Source organism: Protopterus annectens, chromosome 8.part0, assembly GCF_019279795.1.
Source record: "Protopterus annectens isolate FY-2018-M chromosome 8.part0, PAN1.0, whole genome shotgun sequence".
Taxonomy (NCBI): Eukaryota; Metazoa; Chordata; order Ceratodontiformes; family Protopteridae; genus Protopterus; species Protopterus annectens.
Window position 1 is genome coordinate 540,417,038 of NC_056741.1, and position 20,726 is coordinate 540,437,763.

At 45.5% G+C, this 20,726-nt stretch overlaps 1 protein-coding gene across 2 annotated transcripts in view; it reads left to right on the top strand.

The window, feature by feature from the left end:
* HORMAD1 (HORMA domain containing 1) overlaps positions 1 to 20,726 on the top strand; it is a 4,208,304-nt gene that overhangs the window by 285,891 nt on the left and 3,901,687 nt on the right. For both annotated transcript variants that reach the window (XM_044080054.1, XM_044080055.1), the window contains exon 2: positions 6,299 to 6,373. In XM_044080054.1, the coding sequence (XP_043935989.1) occupies positions 6,341 to 6,373 (33 nt within the window). In that variant the 5' untranslated portion in view covers positions 6,299 to 6,340. The remainder of the gene's footprint in view (positions 1 to 6,298; positions 6,374 to 20,726) is intronic.

The window sequence follows — 20,726 nt, forward strand, 5'->3', positions numbered from 1 at the left end:
CAGACTGTCCTGCTCTCTCAACTCTACTTGCTAAATACCATCCCAGCAGGCATCTAAGATCTGAAAATCATCTACTTCTAAAAGTAGATAAGCCCACCTTATCTGCTGGTCAACTCCTCTATTCCTTCACCATCGCCAGACTATGGAACTCACTTCCACCTTCTATAAGAAACACAGGCAGCACCACCACCTTCAAACAAATACTGAAAAATCATCTCAACTCTTCCTGGCTATGTTCCTGCTCTATAACCTAACCTCTTCACTCTCCATATATGATTACTAAACTCCTATGTCTTTTGCTACTAGTGACTGATGATACTTTCTCCATATTTATTTTTAACTTCACTTGTTGATACTGGTACAATAATACTGATTAATATATCTGCGTTTATACCACTCTGATTGAATTCATTGAATTCTGCTTTAATGTATATTTCTGTATATATTACTGTAATCAAACAAACTAGATTCCTGTTTTTATGTATATATTCTGTATATATTACTATATTTGCTATCTGTAACACTGTTTCTGCTTCTGTACTAATTAATGTTTATATTTTTTCTGTATCTTGTTGGAGCTTTTATCCCCGGGCCTCCACTGAAAATGGGCTCTTTTAGGCCCAGTGGACTTTCCCGGTAGACAAATGCAATAAAATAAATAATACATACCCTTTCACACATATGAATGAAGCTATCAAAATTATCCCCCTCTATAAATTGTGGAAGAAATTTACTGACGTTTGTTGCTTCTGGGGTTCGGTTACTCCCTTCCCCATTACCTCCATGACTCTGGCGAAGAGTCAGCATCTCCTTCTCATGTTACCTCTGCCTCTCCTCCTCACCCTCCAGGCATCGCAGTTTCTCATTTTCCTCAGCCTTCAGAAGTTGCAGTTTCTCATTTTCCTCATCCTCTAGACATCTCAGTCTGTCTACCGCTTCTATTTCCACACGCTTGGCCTCCCGCTCAAGTCTCTTTAACTCCAGACATATTTTTAAGTCCTCTGTGGAAAGGTTGAGCTGTCCATTTTCTGAGAGTCGTACATTTCCAAGGCCAGTGTTATTGCCTTCCTGATTGCTTCTGAGAGTCGTACATTTCCAAGGCCAGTGTTATTGCCTTCCTGATTGCTACTCTGCGATGCAGCTGTGACTAAAGCTGCAATCATGTCTGCTTTAATCAGGTTGGAAACCACTCTCATGCCTGATAAAAAGTATATATATATATATATATATATATATATATATATATATATATATATATATATATATATATTTAGAAAGCTTGTGAGGAAATTATTTGTTTTACTTGGCTCACTTGTCTGTGTACTTAATAAAGGATTTTCGATTGGAAACAGACTGCCTGCCTTGCTTGGAATACTTTCGAATACTTAGTAATGCTGTACAATTATATATTTTCTATTATTATTTTTTGTTTTGTTTTGACAAGACAAGTTTAAGTTCGCTACTTCTACTACTGTTGTCTGATCTGATTAATATACAGTGATTAACTAGAAATATATGGACTGAAAATCTTCCACACAGAGAAGTTTCTTACACTGTTTTGTTTTTGGACCCACTACAACTTTAGTGGGTTGTTTTGAGACTTCAGGGATACCACGGAGATTACTTGTTCTTTAATCAGGTTGGCATGCACCAGTCATTTAGCCTGGCACATCTCAGCCAACTGGCTCCTTGGTGGCTTGCCATACTCCTCTGCTGACATGCCTGCCTGCACTCCCTGACTAACTACGCAAACAAAAAATTAAACAATTGTGATATGAACTGCAAAAAAATCAGGCAAGACAAACCAGATGAAACAAACCGGAAAGAAGGCAGTCCGAAATAACACCAAAAATCCTAAGCAAAATCAGAAACACTTCGTAAGAAAAACTGGGAATTTATTAGGAATGATGTACTCTTATTTGAAAAGTTGGGACCTTTTCCCAGAGTAGTGTTTAGGAAAGGAAGGAACTTAAAGGAGCTTCTACAATCTAGTCATGAATTGAACTTTAACAAATGCAAAGGCTCTGTGACTTGTGGTTCATGTAATTGGTGCCACTTAGTCAGAGTAGGACTTTCTTTCACTGTTAATGACATTAAATATTACATTAAACACACCATTAACTGTAATTCAAAATCAGTCATTTATGGAGCATTCTGTAACACATGTCCCGCATTCTACATAGGCAAGACGGACCGCAAACTATGCGGCGTATATCTCTATGCCATTAGGACTAACAAACTAGAGAATGCACTTGCTAGACATGTGACAAATTTTCCAGATCATAAATTTGACTTCATGGGGATTGATCACATCCCAATGAGTATTAGGGGGGGTCCCTTGTCCCTTCTTTTAGAACTTCGCGAATTAGAATGGCAGATAAAATTAAATGCCTTTCATAACCCTGGTCTTAACGACAATTGTAACATCTCAGTGGTGCTGAAAATGAGAAGTTACATAAAGTAAACAGCTGAATAAGCCATTAAAATTAGTGGTTTTACACCACTTGGCTTATTATTACAACTATAGTAACGTACTTTGGCCCCTAGATTTGGTACTACTTTGTTTACACCACTATTTGGGAGTTTTGTGATCCAAGAAGTCACCTATTTTGTTTCATCTTTAATATTTCTAACTTCCTCAGTTTTTGAATGTTTACTTTTTAGATTAACTGATGGCAAATAGTTTAGTTCAGTATATTTTAGTCTTTGTATTTTATAAAACTGTTTGATTGTTTTGGATAAAATTTTTTGTAATAAGGTTCTAACTATTTTAACTGTAACACTGCCCTGTTTGTTTAAAAGTAGCGCTTATTAACTTTCCACCTGTGCAGTAGTGATGTCATGTTGTATACGCCTATTTTAAAATCAGTATTTACTGCTTGGCGCTTAATGTTTTATTGTATTCTGAAGAAGCTGCTTGCATCGAACAGCAGCGAAAACGCTTTTATTTTATAAATAAAGTTGCGTTCAAGTATTTCTTACGAAGTGTTTCTGATTTTGCTTAGAATTTTTGGTGTTATTTCGGACTGCCTTCTTTCCGAATTGTGATATGAACTCTGAATGTTCACGGCGTCGCTGATTGAGAGTACAAGCACCTTCAGTTAATATGTGATGTGGCTATTCCAATATGTGATGTGGATATCCCCCCCACTGCTAATCAATTAATATGTGATGTAGATATCCCACCACTGCCAGCCAGTTAATATGTGACACCCCTGCACTGGCCAGTAATCAAGGAGCCTCAGTCCTCACCACTGTTAACAGCTAGGGGACATACACACGGGGAGGATGACAAGTACACACACAATATAGTCACAGTTAGTCTGGGGCTGGTTTCTCCCTATTTCTCCAGGTCCCCAATAAGACTCCCCACTGGCACAGCTATAGAGTTGACATCTTAGCCAGGGTTCCAAGCCAATTTCTCGAACACTGTCTCTGTCCAACCAGTGCTTCATGTCCCTGCCCAAGTAGCTGACCCACACACACTTTGAGATTTTGCACACACACACACACACACACACACACACACACACACACACACACACACACACACACACACACACACACACACACCTGGGGGAGGCTGGCACAGGTTTACTATCTATGCCCCTTTCTGCCCAGACTATAAGGCAGTTATCACTGCCACCAGAACCCCTTCTTATAAGCTACTACAAGGCCCTTACAAAGGGTGGCCAGTCGTACTGTGTAATGTTACTATTAATCCAAATGGTAGTCTGACCAAGAGCAAGGCTATTGGAGTGGCCTGTGCAGTGTCACCAAATATATGCACAGGTACTCTCAGAGCTTAAATATGTCTCACAAATATCGGCCACAGAGATAGGTTTAAATATATTTAATAACAGATAATAAAAGAATAAGGCAATACTCTGTAAATCCAACACAGTTACTTTAGAGTTCAAAATCACAGGAAATATTTAAAACAACATTGCAGGACAGTCCCAAATAAATACAGAAACTGTCTAAACTAATCTTTACTATATTCCTATCTATATTTAAAATATATACTATGCCCGAAATCTTACTTACAGATCAAGGCAAGTGCAGATGAGTGAATGTTCTTGCTAGGTCCAAGACAAAAATACAAAATGCACAGTCTCTCTCTGAGAGAGTTCTTAAATTAATATCAACTATTACTTCTGGGTTAGCTTGGATGACATCACTTTTTGTCACCTGACTTTAGTTCCCAAGCTAAACCAGAAACTCTCTGTGTTAAAAATACATATCTCTCAGATGTTTGCTGAGATCTTGATGTCATAAAACAATAAAACACTTTTACATTTTAGACCTAGTAATTAGTTTTGTACAAGATAATTCGAAAAACTTCTAGCTCTAGACATTGTGTCTGTTATTAAACTGAACTGAAACTTAGAGATAACATATTTTGTTTATGGCCCGCTATAAAGTAACTTAACCTCAACTATTGTTGAGTTTTGCAGGTTAAGCTTCTATGTTCCAGCAGGGTCCACTGTGGATACATCTTATCCTAGTACATAACATACAATTCTGTATAAATCATATCAATATTCACAAATGACATAGAATTATTTACAAAATTCCAGACAATTGGGCTGGTAGTGTCACACAATACACTAACAAAACTAAATAGGCTATTCTCCAGCTGCAACAAACCATGATAATATGTTTTTTTAAAACTACTGTAGTGTGGAACAGCAAAACGAACGCATCCTGCCACCAAACATGCAACTTACAGGGGATACCAGCCAGGTGCCACCAACCTAACAAATAGAAGCTCCCCATTTCCCATTTTTACTTAATGTACCTCGATCTGAAAGTCTGGCAACTGGAAGGCAGTTCTGAAAAGGGAGCAAAAGTGGGCAGTGGCGGGAACCTGCCACTATGACTGAATCTCTGCCCTAGACACCTTACATGAGTTCTCAGACATTTTCTTCATGCTGTGTGAACAGCTTTCCACTTGGTTAATCTCACAAATGTTAAATTCCTCATGGTAGGTATGACACACGTACAGACCCAATGATGTATGTACAGACGCAACTCTTAGGAAGTGGGCATTCGAATAATTGATGTATCGGATAAGTGGCTTTTGGATAATCGATGCTGTATTGTATAGCAATATATGTGAATATGTGACGCACATAATGTTTGTAAACTTGAATTTTTTAATGTAGTTTAAGTACTTTTATATAAATGTAAATTTGCTTTCATGTCACAAATGATAATTCAGTAAACATGTTAAAAAACATGGGATATGAAAGTTATGTACTTATCATAACTGTAGATCGATGGAGTCTGATTTTCATCTGGTTCAACCTCCCTCACTCCTGCCCCCTTCCAAACTGATACAAATTGGATTTTGGTGTCCAAGTAGTTTTTCTGGCATACTCACTGTGTGAGCAGTCTTTATAGAATATCGTCCAATCTTACCAGTTTTTCCTGTATACTAGGTTCAGCCATGCATATAATCAGTATATGGTTAGGGGAGGGATGACACCGCGAACCGGGAAGCTTCAGAGTTATGACAAGTTCAGATCCCATTTGGATCTGACAACCAGTGGTTGAACTGGATGAAAATCAGACAACATGACTCTAACATTATGGTAAGTTTATAACTTTCTTTTACTAACTTTAAGAAGATGCATTTTGAAACTTATAGAAATCAAAAGTTATATAATAAGTTAATGATTGATTTCTGAGTTAAGAAAAGGGAGGGGTATTCCATAAGCTTATCCCAACTTCAGTGGTAATCTCATCGAAATTAGTAGGGAAGGTTACAACACGACTGTCTTTTTAAGCATTCACATTAAAAGCTGGCTGCTGTATAAAGATGTCTGTCACGTGTCAGACAGATCTGCATGCTTCCAAATCATGTGGCCATGAAACTAGCTTGATGTGAAACCAACTGTAGCACAAACATTATACAAGAAAGCAGTCCTAGTATCTGAGAGATACGTGTCCTAGCAGTCCTGCAGGCACAGCTTTATCTTGAAGAGTGAGTTAAAGTGAATAACTCACATTTCTGATGTTTTTTGATTTCATCTCCAGTGGTTTTGTTTTTGGTCTAGCTACACTGGACTGTTATTATTTTTGTTTTGTGCGATACTATGTGCTCCCTTGCTGCAGGCTTTGCGAAGGCTTTATAACGTGTTAAGATCAATGAATGAGTGAATACATGGATGAAGAGTCTATATTTCAAACAAAGGAACATGGGTCCTAATTTCTGGGATGAAACTCTGTATAGACATACTGAAAAAAGAAACTGCTTACTCCATTTTAATGGTTACTTTTTTTATTTGTGTAGGTGGAATACTTTACTGAAAAATCGTGAGAGCTGTTCCACAGAATGGCCACTGCTCAGCTGCAGAAAAATGTTGTGGTGGGATTTCATATTTATTTGCATATACTGTTTCATGCAGTATTGTAAAGTTTTGTTTTTTTAAATGAAAGTTTCTTTGTACTGCTTTTTACTGCTGACCGGTATTCTTTTCAAAGGTCATACCATCTATGAAGTTCACATTTAAAACAGGTCTGTATCTTTGGATGGCATCAGTTTGAGATTTTTTTAGGGACTGATTCTTAAATCACGATATGCTGGAGCTGGCAAGAGTTGTTTAGTTATTAGGTGCAGGCTCATACTTGATTACTGCTTTTTAGTTGCTGTATAAGTTATCTGCTTTCTACCTTATTTCCACCCAATCCTGACTGGCAGCTAAGGTAGACTGTATATTTTCAGTTGACTATTCTGAACTTAGTGCATAGTGATGTGCATGAAGAGCTGTAATAATGAATTGAGTATGCATCCTGACGAAAGAGAGTATGATGTCCATTTCATACCAATATATACTAAGGCTGTTCAGTGCTGGTTCATATGAAAAGTAGTTATATGAAGTGACACATATTCAGATCTGCAGCATTTCGGAAGAATGGGAACATAAAAATAAATGACAGTATGTTATGTTTTTTATATGGGGACTTTGCTGTCCTATCTACCGCAAGAGGAGTGGTTTCAAGCTCTGAAATTTTACCTTATTGGCTGTTTTGGGCTGCATTTCTATCCCTTTTAACTTTCTGCCTTAAAAGCCCATGTTTGCGCTGGTTTGCGTGATGTGCAGTGCCGCTAAGTTAGGGTAAATTATTACCCGTGCCAGAAAGTCTACTCTTCAAATTTTCCCTTAGATCTTGTTAGTTCTCTTCTTTCCTGCACTTAAACTAGCTTATTAAGTTTAGCAGTTGTTCCGACTCTGTTAATAATTAGTGTAGCACACAAACTGCTACCAGCACTAAACTTTCCATAAAAGAAACAGGTTCAGTACTTAATAAATTACACACCCCTCCAGGCATGTCCAAAGGTTAGTTCCCTGTGCTTTCTCCTATTAACCTGGTGAACCTGGGCATCCTGAGGTAATGTGTTAACTGCCTCATGTACACTGACAACCCTCTCCTCTTACCCCCAACACTCAGACTTGCGAGAGATGCACCTATATATCCAGACTGGAAGCCATGCACTCTCCAGCCAAGATTGGAATAGCCACTGAAGAGGAGAAGGTCAACACTAGCACCACACCTCAAGGAACACATAACCACACACCATCACAGCTATCACATAATAACACAAAATGCACACCCACCTTCTTGGAGGCGTTCAATAAAAATCTACCCAAACTGCAGAGACCTCCAAGACAGAAACGCACACAATGACCGCACCACAGCACAAACCATGAGAGACATAGTTCACACAAACAGTGTGCCACACAACCAAAGCCCCTAAGACAAAACAGCTTACCCAACACACTTGTCATAGGTGACTCAATAGTAAGGCACACTGATGAAGCAAAGGGGAGCATGATCATATCCTGTTTAACTGGTAGCCATGAGGATGTGGCAGTGGGTGATACCTTCCCAATGGTTTCTGATTGCAATGCACATCTGGGGAAGCCCAGCAGTCTGGTGGGCAGTTTGAGCAGTAATATTCTTCCTCCATGTGGTCCCTTGATCCTGAAGTAGAAACTCAGATCTTCAAAGCTGTGGCTACGCCTGCTGCAACCTGTTTACCACCCTGCCCAACACAATGTGCAGGACCTTTTATGCCCTTGTCCCCGCACAAGTTACAGTCAACCAGTGACATTCTTCTTTGTGCTTGGCCCTCTGGTCTCCTGTATGCTTACCCAACTACACCTGTCATAATCAAATTTCGTTAGAAGGCAGTCCATTGCAGAGTAACGGGTGATTCTTGTTGCTCCATTCTGGCCTTGACTAGTGTGGTTCCCCTTTCTCTGACATCACCTACAGCACCTGCCTTGACTGCTGGATCTCATTCCAGGTCTGATACCTATCCTGCAGGGATTCCTTCGCCCACCCTTTGCACCCTTGGGTTAACCACATGGTTCTGATCATGGCCAGGGATCCCGAGCTCTCTGACAGAGTTGTTCATATCCTTCCTTCTTGCCAGAAGCTTTCTACGTGGAAGATTTATGCTAGTAAATGGAAGTGTTTTGCCGTTTGGGCTTTTTCTAGAGATCTGGGGCCCTTTTCAGTTCCATCGGATGCCATTTTGGGTATTCTAGTTGATCACTCTCAGTCTGGTTTGAGTTATTCAGCTGTTAAGGTTCAACTTGCTGATACTTCTAATACTCACATTGGTAGGGATAATACTCCTGTAGCTGTTCTGAGGGTTTCCAAGGCAATCTTGAAGGGTACTTTTTTGTTACAGCCTCCAGTTTGGGATCCAGTACCCCCTTGGGATCTTCCATTAGTGCAAGTACTTGCTAGTACTCTCTTTGACCCTTTGGCTGCCATTTTCTTGAAGTTGCTATCTGTGTCTGTGCAGCATTCAACCCTCGAGTGCTGGCCGACCGCGGCAATAAGTTACTGTTGAAGGGCATGGCTCAAGAGGGTTCTTTTGTCTCTAGGTCCATGACTACTTCAGGCCCTAAGGATTCCAAAAAGGAAGGCCCCATCTGCTTACCTGCATTTCTCCTTCTTTGACTGAGAAACAGCTTACGATTTCGGATCAGAGATCTCTGGGTGCAAAACTGCCTTTGGCCGTCTCAGATTCGGTATCACTGGATCCGTTGGTTGGCTCTGAGATCTCTTCTGAGTGAAGGCCTTTGGATCCGAGTGGAGTTAGGCCCTCCTTGGATCCATCTGCTCCTTCGGATCTAAAGAAGGCAGTCAGGTAGGTGTCAGATCAGACAGGTTTGTCAGATCCAATATTTCTTTTTGAGGGCTCTCCTTCTCTTTCTATTGGCTGGGCTAAGCAGGTATCCCATGGTGCACTGCTGCATATCCCCAAATCTCGTTTGCCGCTCGTGTAGCTCGGACGTGGTCTCGCTCTTGGCTGTGGCTAAGTACCTTTTTTCTTGTAAGAAAAATTTATTGTTCTAAACAAAAAGCTATTTTCATAGCTATTGTCCTTAGTGTTTTTTAGCATTTTGGTAGTGTGCTTGTTTTATGGTATCCCGATAACTGTTTCCTCGGGCTAGGCCTGTTTCAGTTAGAGGACCTAGTCCTTTCGTCCTTCTGTTTGTCAAATCGTTTAAATTAGGTTTGTTTTTCGGTTCTCCTACCCTTGTTGTCATAAACCGTTTCATTTAGAGGTTTTTGACTTAGTCGGTTTCAGTGTGTCTCTCTAGAGTGTGTGTACTGTTTCTACTTTGACGATTCCCGTGTTTTTTGTGGTGTTGAGTGTTTGTGAGTTTTCCTGTCAGACTTTCTCTTGGGTCGGGTTGTTGGTGTTTCTGGTGAATATGTCTAAAGATTCCAAAGAGCACAAACCTTCCGGTTTCAAAAAGTGCTCTAAATGTGGGTACAAAATGTCCATCACCGATGGAAATTCTATTTGTGTCTATTGTCTAGGAGCCATTCATCTGCAGGAGTCCTGCAGCTTTTGCCATGCGTTCAGTCCCAGAGTGCTCCAAGAGAGAAAGAATAAGCTGATTCTAAAGGGACTCTTGAAACCCTCTTTCGAAGAGGTCTTAGATTCTTCTCCCAGTGCTAAGTCTAAATCATCCAAGTCAAAAAAGAGATCTCTGGCTCCATCAGCTTCATCGGAGCCTCCAGAGAAAGTCACAAAAATTGCATTGATCTCCTCGGCTCCACTGTCCTTGGGGCCGCAGGATGTGTCGGTGTTGATGGAACCGGCATCGGCTCCTGTTATTTTGGAACCTCTTCGGAGCCTATCACCCCGTCTCAGACCAGTCTCTCCTGAGTGGAGATCTCGATCTCCCTCCCTGTTCTCCAAATCCTCCAGGACCCTTTCGGATGTGGATGCTGATAGGGTGGTCCAGAGGCTCCTCCAGTCACCAGTTTTGGCAAAATTGTTTTCGGCTCTGGCCCATTTGCCTCTGGAGCCCGTCACGACCCCTGCTTCGATCTTTCCTCCTCGGAGCACATCTCCGTCTTTGGAGCCGGAGTGTTCCGCGCCGTGTGATGTTACTAGTCCGGTTCCGATGGCCCCTCCGGCTCCATCGGTACCAACCCCTTCGGCTCCGTCCTCGGGGTTCAGGACTCGGGATGCAGTCGGACTCGAGGGGGACATCTCGGGACATATTTCGGTTCCGAGTCTCCCTCTCAGTGCCTCGGCTCAGGGAATTCCGACTCCCATCGTGGTCTCAGAGGCTGGCCGGTCCTCAGACTCGGTGGGGGGACCAGCCTTCGAGGCCATGCGGACTGCGCTGGCCAGATCGTCAACTACTTCAGGCGGATCGGTCATTCTGTCCCCCACCACTCCAGTGAGAGCCTCTGATCACCACCTATCAGTGGACAGCAGAGCACCAAGGCCTAAGGATACCCCCACGAGTGGTCTCCAACTTTCTGAGGGCCCTTCAGAGTTCGTGCCTGAGGAGCCCCCTAGAAAGAAAACGTGCAAGAGGAAGCACATAGACTCCCAGGATGAGTCCCTCACCTCTGATACTGACCTCCCAAGTCATCCCCTGATGATGTTTCCTTCTCCGACATCCTGGAGATACTGAAGCAAAGAGGTGACTGACCTTCCAAAGCCCCTTCCGAGGAGGAGTCGGTCTTCCTTAAGGCCTTTGGTGCTCAGCCGTCCTACTCCTGGGTGTCCCCACCCTTCGACGAGCTCCTTGATTTGATTTGTTGAAGGGTGTGGGAAAACCTTGATTCTGTGGAGCCCGTACCCAGGCGCCCCAACAAGTTTCTTTCTGCTCCCCAGGGTAAGGAGTTCTTGTCCAAAGGCGTCCCTGTAGATGCCATGGTGGTGGCGGCGGCCACTCAGAAGGAAGTATCAGAGACCTCTTCCTCCGTCCATCCTCCTAACAAGGAGTCTAGGACCATGGACTGGTACGGGAAGCGTACCCTCTCATCAGCAACCTTTACCTTACGGTCGCTGAACTACCTGTCTCATTTCACTTGGCTCCAGAGAGATCTCCTCAAGGAGTTAGGAGATACTCTCGCAGGTAACGTCCCTGAGGCTGTGGCCCAGACGGTTAACGCCCAGGTGTCTACCCTCAATTCCATTGTCAACTTCTCCATGCGGCTCATTTCATATGCAGCGCAGAGAGCGCGCAGGGCAGCAAGCTCAGGAATCGCCCTTAGAAGGCAAGCCTGGCTGTGCCTGTGTCACTTTGCAAAGGCCTTCAAGTCTTCCTTCACTGACGCCCCCTTTGATGGTTCTTCTTTGTTCGGAACTAAAGTGAAAGACACCCTCACCAGGTGCGAGCAAGAGGGAAAGACCCTGTCTGCCGAAGGGGTCCGTTTTTCCCTTCCTTCTAGGCCTTACCCCAAGGCCCAGCGGGGTGGGAAGATGAGGTTCAAGAAATCACAGAGGTTTTTTCCTGCCGCACAAGGTGAGCCCCCCTCCAGAGGCAGAGGAGGGGGAGGTTATTCAGGGAGACGCCCTTGAGGCAGAGGGGCCCCCGCAATTCGGGAGACCGTGATTCCTTTCGCGGCTTCCCCTACTCTCGTTCCTGAAGGAGTGCCCGGTTGTGCTTACCGGGAGCCAGTCGGGGATCGAATTTCGTTATATCCGGAAGCCTGGAAAAGCATCACCCAGGACAGATGGTTATTACGAATAATTTCCGGAGGTTACCTCATTCCGTTTACATCATAGCCCCCATCAATCAGAAATATTCCAGACGTTCCACCCAGTCAAAGGGATCAAGCAGCCTTGGAGATTTCAAAGCTGCTAGGAAAAGGAGCCATCCACAGTGTCCCCTCAGACCAAATCAGATTAGGGACTTAGACAAGATTCTTTTTGGTGCCGAAAAGAACAGGGGACCTGAGACCCATATTAGATCTCAGCCAACTAAACAAGTATGTACAGAAGTCCAAGTTCCGTATGGTCACACTACAATTGATTCTCCCATTGTTGGGAGAGGAGGTATGGATGTGCTCCATCGACCTCAAGGATGCTTACTACCATGTAAAAATGGACAGGGCATCCAGGAGTCACCTACGCTTCTGACTGGGAGCCAATCATTTCCAGTTTCGAGCACTGCCCTTTGGTCTCACCACAGCCCCCAGGGAGTTCACCAAGTGCATGGCAGTGGTGACGGCTCACTTGAGACGTCAGGGATTCCAAGTGTTTCTGTATCTGGACGACTGGCTTCTTACCGCCCCCACCAGGCATCAACTAGTCTAAACCAGGGATGCTACCATCACTCTATGTCAACAGTTGGGCATAACACTAAATTGGGAAAAATCTGCTTTATTGCCCTCGCAGCGTGTCACCTTTATAGGCGCAGAAGTAGACACCATTCAAATGCGAGCATATTTACCGCAGGAGAGGATCAGAATCTTACAACAACAAATACACATCCTGATGCCCCTGAAGAAAGCAAAGGCAAGAAGGGATGTTATGTAGTCCTATCTCACCTACATTCTTACCCGTGGTTTCGGAGCTGAATATTGGCTCTGACTCGGCCTATTTTACTAGCTCAAAAGTCTCTGATTGGCTGGGCTAAGAGGGCATCCCATGGTACACTGCTTCGTATCCCCAGATCTCGTTTGCCGCTTGTAGAGCTCGGACGTGGTCTCGCTTGGCTGTGGCTAAGTACCACTTTTTTACTTATTTCTCTTGAGAAATGTGTTGCTTTATACTCAAAAGCTATTTTAATAGCTATATCTTGCTGCTGTCGCTGTGATTGTGTGTTTCTTGGTTTTTGTGGTATCCCTAACTGTTCCCACGGGATGGGCCCGTTTTAGTTAGAGGACCTAGTCCTCCATTAGTTGAGTTGTTTGTGTGTTTGTTCTCTGTATTGTCTTAAGAACTGTTTTAGTTAGAGGTTCTTTCAGTGGTGTCATTTTGTTGCTAATTGTTTGTTTAGAGCTTCGCTCAGTCTGTGTAGTACTGTTTGCTAGTGAACGTTGTGGGCTTTCTCGCCCGTTTTGGAAGTTTGTTAACTGTAGTGAATGTTGTGGGCTTTCCCGCCCGTTTTGGAAGTTTAACTGTTCTCTAGAGTTAAAAAACAAAACTGAGCAAAAAAAAACAATGGATTCTTCTCTCATTTAAATCACAAGAAGCTTCATCGCGAGCTCCTCTATTAATAAACCTAATTTCTTTTTACATACCTCGGCTGCACTTGGACTATTATTTACATCATTGGCTTTGGGATTACTTGTGATTTAAAATGAAAAGAAGATCCTCCTCCATTGTTTTGCTGCTTTTGTGTGTTTTTTAACTATTTATCTTTGAGCTTGTTGTTCCGTTGAGCATTCACTCCACTGGTCCTCTTTATTCATTATATGTTCTCTAGAGTAGCAGATAATGTCTAAGGATCAGAAGGAACATAAGCCTTCTGGCTTTAAAAAATGTTCAAAATGCGGATATAAAATGTCCATCACAGATGGACACTCTGTATGTGTTTACTGCCTTGGAGCCATCCATTTACAAGAGTCGTGTAGCTTTTGCCACGCCTTCGGTCCTAGGGTGCTCCAAGAGAGGAAAAACAAATTGATTTTAAAGGGACTGCTTAAACCGTCTTTTGAGGAAGCTATAAATTCTGCTTCCAGCTCTCAGTCGATATCTAAAGCCACCAAGTCCAAGAAAAGGTCTTCCTCCATCTGCATCTTCGGAGCCTCCGGAGAAGATTACTATATTGGACTCTGCTTCCTCGGCTCCACTGTCCGCGGGGCCACAGGAGGTATCTGTGTTAAGTGAATCAGCTTCCTCTCCGATCATTCTTGAACCTATTCGGAGCCGGTCACCTAGTGTGAGGCATGGTTCACCAGATAAGAGATCCCAATCTCCATCCATTTACTCCAAATCCTCCAGGCTTTCTGATTTGGATGTGGATAGGGTAGTGCAGAGGCTCCTGCAGTCGCCAGTGTTGGCTAAATTGTTTTCGGCTCCGACCCAGTCGGCTTTGGAGCCAGTTCCTATGGCTGTTTCGATGATTCCGCCTCCGAGCACATCTTTGTTGTCGGAGCCGATATGTTCCGCTCTGAGTGATGTTCTTGCGCCGGCTCCGATACCTCCCTTGGGTTTAAAGGTGCCGACCTCGGCTCCGACCGTGTTGGTCCCGTCCACAGGGTTCGAGACTCGGGTCTCCTCAGTCGGGCCCGAAGGGGATACTTCGGGATATCTTTCGGTTCTGAGTCTCCCACTCGGTGCATCGGCTCGGGGGAGCCCGGTCCCGGTCGTGGCCTTGGAGGTCGGTCGGTCCTCGGACTCGGGGGTCCTGCCTTCGAGGCCATGTGGAGCGCGCTGGCCAGATCGTCAGCTACATCACTCAGGTCAGTCATTACATCCCCTACCACTCTGGTGAAAGCTTCTGACACTCACCTATCCTTGGACAGTAGAGTGCCAGGCCCTAAGGACACCCCCACAAGCGGTCCCCCACTTTCTGAAGGTCTCTCAGAGCCAGTGCCTGAGGAACCTCCCAGAAAGAAATAGTGCAAGAGGAAGCACATAGACTCCCAGGACGAGTCTATCACTTCCGATACGATACTGACCTCGAGGAATCAGAGGGATCCCCCAAGTCTTCCTCTGATGATGTTTCCTTCTCCGATATCCTGGAGATACTGAAACAAAGGGGAGACTGACCTTCCAAAACCCCTTCCGAAGAGGAGTCAGTATTCCTTAAGGCTTTTGGCGCTCAACCCTCTGCCTCCTGGGTATCTCCACCCTTCGATGAACTTCTTGACCTTATTTGTTGAAGGGTGTGGGAAAACCCTGATTCTGTGGAGCCTGTACCCAGGCGTCCCAACTAATTTCTCTCCGCCCCTCAGGGAAAAGAGTTTCTGTCAAAGGAAGTCCCTGCAGATGCCATGGTGGTGGCAGCCACCCAGAAGGAAGTTGCAGAGTCTTCCTCGTCGGTCCATCCTCCTAACAAGGAGTCTAGGACTATGGACCGGTACAGGAAGCGTACCCTGTCTTCAGCCACCTTCACTTTGCGGTCGCTGAATTACTTGTCTCATTTCACTCGGCTCCAGAGAGATCTCCTTAAAGAACTGGGAGATACTCTTGCGGGTAACATACCTGAGGCGGTGGCTCAGACAGTTAACGCACAGGTTTCTACCCTCAACTCCATCGCAAACTCGTCCATGCGACTCATTTCGTATGCGGCCGAGGGAGTAGGGTGGCCATCTCAGGTGTAGCCCTTAGAAGGCAAGCCTGGCTGCGCCTGTGTCACTTCACAGAGGTCTTCAAGTCTTCCTTCACTGATGCCCCTTTTGATGGTTCCTCTTTGTTTGGGACCAAAGTGAAAGACACCCTCACCAGGTGCGAGCAAGAGGGAAAGACCCTGTCTGCCGTAGGGGTCCTTTTTTCCCTTCCGTCTAGGCCTTATCCCAAGGCCCAGCGGGGGGGGGGGTGTGGTTCAAGAAATCACAAAGGTTTTTTCCTGCCAAGCAGGAACCCTCCAGAGGCAGGGGAGGGGGGAGTTATTCAGGGAGACGCCGCCCCAGAGGCAGAGGGGGCCCCGCAATTCCGGAGACCATGACTCCTTCCGCGGCTCCCCATTCTTTCATTCCTGAGGGTGTGCCCGGCTGTGCTTATCCGGAGCCAGTCGGGGGTCGAATTTCATTGTATCCGGAAGCCTGGGAAAACATCACCCAGAACCGATGGGTATTAAGGATAATTTCTGGAGGTTACCTCATTCCATTCTCTTCAGTACCCCCTCCAATAAGAAAAATCCCAGACGGTCCACCCAGTCAAAGGGATCAAGCAGCCTCAGCGATATCTCAGCTGCTAGAGAAAGGAGCCATCCAACCAGTCCCCTCAGACCAAATCGGATTAGGGACTTACTCAAGATTCTTTTTGGTGCTGAAAAGAACAGGGGACCTGAGACCCATACTAGATCTCAGTCAACTCAACAATTACGTACACAAGTCCAAATTCTGTATGATCACTCTACAATCGATTCTCCCATTGTTGGGAGAGAAAGTATGGATGTCCAATTGATTCTCCCATTGTTGGGAGAGGAAGTATGGATGTCCTCCATTGACCTCAAGGATGCTTACTACCATGTCAAAATGGACAGGGCATCCAGGTGTCACCTACGCTTCTGGCTGGGAGCCAGTCACTTCCAGTTTTGAGTCCTGCCCTTTGGTCTCACCACAGCCCCCAGGGTGTTCACCAAGTGTATGGCAGTGGTGATGGCTCACTTGAGACATCAAGGACTCCAGGTGTTTCCGTACCTGGATGACTGGCTCCTCACCGCCCCCACCAGGCATCAACTAATTCAGACCAGGAACGCTACCATCAGTCTATGTCACCGATTAGGCATCACAATAAACTGGAAAAAGTATGCCTTATTGCCCTTACAGCGTGTCACCTTTATGGGAGCAGAGTTGGACACCATTCAAATGCGAGCATTTTTACCACAAGAAAGGATCACAGGGTTGCAACAACAAATTCTCACTTTGATGCCCCTGAGACATGCAAAGGCAAGACTGATTCTACAACTCCTAGGTACCATGGCGGCGACTAGCGAGATTACACATGAGACTTCTTCAATGGCTCCTCTTTGTCCAATGGTCTCTCCAAAGACTCCCGCTATCCCATCCAATCTTAATGACAGACAGATGCAAGCAGGACCTCCATTGGTGGCTGTGCACCAACAACTTGAACGGGGGAAAGTCCATTGTTCCACCCGTCCCTGTTGCCACGGTGACCACGGACGCCTCCCAGATGGGGTGGGGAGACATTATCTCAGCAGGATGGTCCAAGGCATGTGGCAGGAGCACAAGATACATTTGCACATAAACGTTCTGGAGATCAGAGCAGTGCTTCTTACGATGCAGGCACTTCAAGAAGTTCTTTCTCTAGGGGCTATTGCAATACACTCAGACAACATGTCAGCAGTGTGGTATCTCAAGCAAGCAAGGGGAAACTCGATCTTACCCACTATGCAGAGAGGCCATGCGCATGTGGCATTGGGCAATAGCTTCCCAACAGTTTCTGGTGGCAACGCACATTCCGGGGAAGACCAATGTAATAGCGGACAAGCTAAGCAGGGCGATTCTTATGCCCTACGAGTGGTCCCTGAATCGCCTGGTTGCAGAGCGAATTTTCAACAGATGGGGTCAACCTTGCTGCGACCTTTTTGCCAACCCTCTCAATGCGAAATGCAGCAACTACTTCTCGCTGATCCCCCCACCGGGGGAATCACCCAGGGACGCTCTGGCTCACAAATGGCCCTCCGGTCTGCTTTATGCTTTCCCTCCGTTTCCCCTTCTCTCTAGGGTGATTCAGAAAGCACAATCTTTGGGAAGCAGAATGATTCTGATTGCCCCACACTGGCCTCGTCAGGTATGGATGTTATGTGATCCTATCTCGCCTACATTCTGAATGATGGGTTATCCTCGGGGCGACTGCTGCACGCTATGCCAAAGAAGAAAGGTCTCTCTGCTGGGAGCTTTATATATCAGGATGCACCACTACCACCCCAGATCTCCTTTGCGTTTGCTTTAACTGCAAGGACGTGGTCTCGAGCTGGCTGGGCTGAGTAGCTTTATTAACTACTTTTCTGTCAGTTTTGTGCTTGTATTTCACAAAAGCCGTTTAAGCTACTATTGCTACTATTATTGCTATATTGCTAATTGTGTTTTGTGTCCGATTGAGTACTGGACTTTATTGTGTGTGATTGGGTAGAGTTTGTTTTGGCCCTCCTCATCCAGGGCTTTTTCGTTCAAACTGTTTACCTGCACTTTTAGTGTTTAACGTTCCCGTTTATTACACCTAAGGTTGTGTTCTACACTGTTTCTGTAAGCCTTCGGTTTTTTGTAAGCGATTCTACAGTGGTTAAATTTCCTGTCAGGAATTGTTAACATTATGTCTCAAGCCCCTAGGCCTTGGGCTTTAAAAATGTACTAAATGTGCTTTTAAGATGTCTGTTACTGATGACCATCTACTTTGTGTTTATTGTTTACTCTAGGGTCCTCCAGGAGAGGAAAATAAATTAATTCTTAAAGGGTTGATTGTCTTGAGAATGTCGGATTCTGATATAGACAGGGGGTCAGAAGACTTTTCCCCCCCCCTTCCAAAATTCAGCACCTTCCTGGGCGTGAGAGACTGTCTTGGTAGTTCCCTGTTGTGGCCCAGCGGAGCCCGGGGCCTGTGCCCCCCCCCAGTGTTCCCCCTCTTCCTGAGGTCATCTCCAGAGGAACCCCAAGGAAGAGATCGGATATGGATGATGCAGAGGGGTCCCTAGTCGTTTCTCTGATGATGTCTCCTTTGCAGACATCTTAGAGATCCTCAAACAACGGCTGGATGTCCAAACCCCTCTGCGGGACGAATCAGCTGCTCTCAAGGCCTTTTTGGGCTGCCTCCGCCTCCTGGGTGTCTCCGCCCCTGACGAGCTTCTGGATTTAGTTTGTCGACATGGGAACAACACCCGGATCGGAACCAGTCCCTTCTCATCCAAACAAATTCTTATCTGCTCCCCGAGAAGGAGTTCCTTACTAAAGGCGTGGCTGTAGATGCCATGGTGGTGGCATCTGCTACACAGCAGGGCGTGTGAGGAGGCTTCGCGTCCATCCATCCTCCTAATAAGGAGTCTAGGAGTATGGATAGGTGCGGGAAAGCACCCCCTGACTCAGCTGACCTTTACCTTAAGGTCTCTGAATTATTTGGCACATTTTACTAGGCTTCAGAGGGATCTGGTCAAGGGTTGTCAGACTCCTCTCGGGTAACCTACCTGAGCAGCTAGCCCAGTCCGTTAGCTCTCAGTTGGCTATCCTGACGTCAATTGCTAACTCGGTCCATGAGGCTCATATCCTTGATGGGTCCTCATTGTTTGGACCCAAGGTGAAAGACACCCTTACCCGCTGTGAGCAAGAGGAGTTTTCTCCCAACAGCAGGAAGATTCCCAGAGGCAGACAGCCTCCCGGATTGCCCGGCTGTGCTGCCGAGCCCCAGTCGGTGTCGCTTTGCTAAGCACAAAAGCCTGGGAGTCAATCACTCAGGACAGATGGGTGCTTCGATAATTGCCGGAGGTTACACCATCCCATTCAAATACTCAAGAGAATCCCGGACCCACCACCCAGTCAAGATCAGGAAATTACTCCAGGTTCTTTTTAGTGCCAAAGACAGGGACCTGAGACCAATATTGGATCTCAGCAGACTGAACCTATCAATCCAAATTCCGAATGGTCACGTTGCAATCCATTCTCCCGTGTTGGAGAAGGATGTTTATTATCACATACCGACATCATCAGGCTCAGGGGGGAGGTATCTGGCAGCCCAGTGGGCCAGTCATTACCAATTTTGTGCTCCCTTGGTCTCACCACAGCACCAGGGTGTTCACCAAGTGTTTTCACCTGAGGAGCCTTGGATTCCAAGTGTGACTGCCACCACCAGGCATCTACTTATGGACAACCTCAAAGCCACCGCCTCCTGGGTGTTTCCCTGGGGATTACATTCAATTGGTCAAAGTCTGTCTTGCTGCCCTCTCAGCGCATAAAGTTTATAGGAGCAGAGATAGACTCAAGATTGATCAGGGCCAAGTTCAAGCTCTGATCTCGAGATCCAAAGCCCCAGCCAGGATGGTCCTACAGGTTCTAGGCTCAATGTCTGCCACGGTACTTTTAGTTCCTCTAGCAAGGTTACACATGAGGATTCTTCAGTGGCTCTTATCAACTCAATGGACCTTTCAAGATCTCCCCCTCAATCATCACATCATGATTACGGAAATATGCAAAGGGACCTGCGCTGGTGGCTTCAGACATCCAACTTAGATCAGGGCAAACCCTTTGTTCTCCCTCCAGCGGTTACCCTGACGACAGATGCCTCCCAGATAGGGTGGGGGGCATTGTCTGGGCAGGCTAGTTCAGGGCTCCTGGCTCCGGACGAAGCTCTTCTCCACATCAACGTGTTGGAGATGAGGGCTGTACTTCTATCCCTACAGGCCTTACACAAGTTCCTTCCTCAGGGTATCATCGCCATCCACACAGACAACATGTCGGTGGTTTGGTATCTGAACAAACAAGGAGGGACCAGATCGTATCCCTTTGCAGAGAGGCCATGAGAGTGTGGGAATGGGCTGTAGCTACCAACCGCTTCTTGGTAGCGACTCACCCACAGAAAGTCAAATGTATGGACAAATTAAGCAGGACAATTCTCTCTCCTCACGAATGGTCTCTAAACCGCACAGTAGCAGCCCAGGTTTTCAAGAGATGGGGACTCCACAAAACACCAAGTGCCAAAGGTTCTTCTCCTTGATTCCACATCAGGAAGTACCGGCCATGGATGCTCTAGCTCAACCCTGGCCAACAGGGTTGCTTTATGCTTTCTCCAATCCCACTCCTTCCCAAAGTCATTCAAAAGC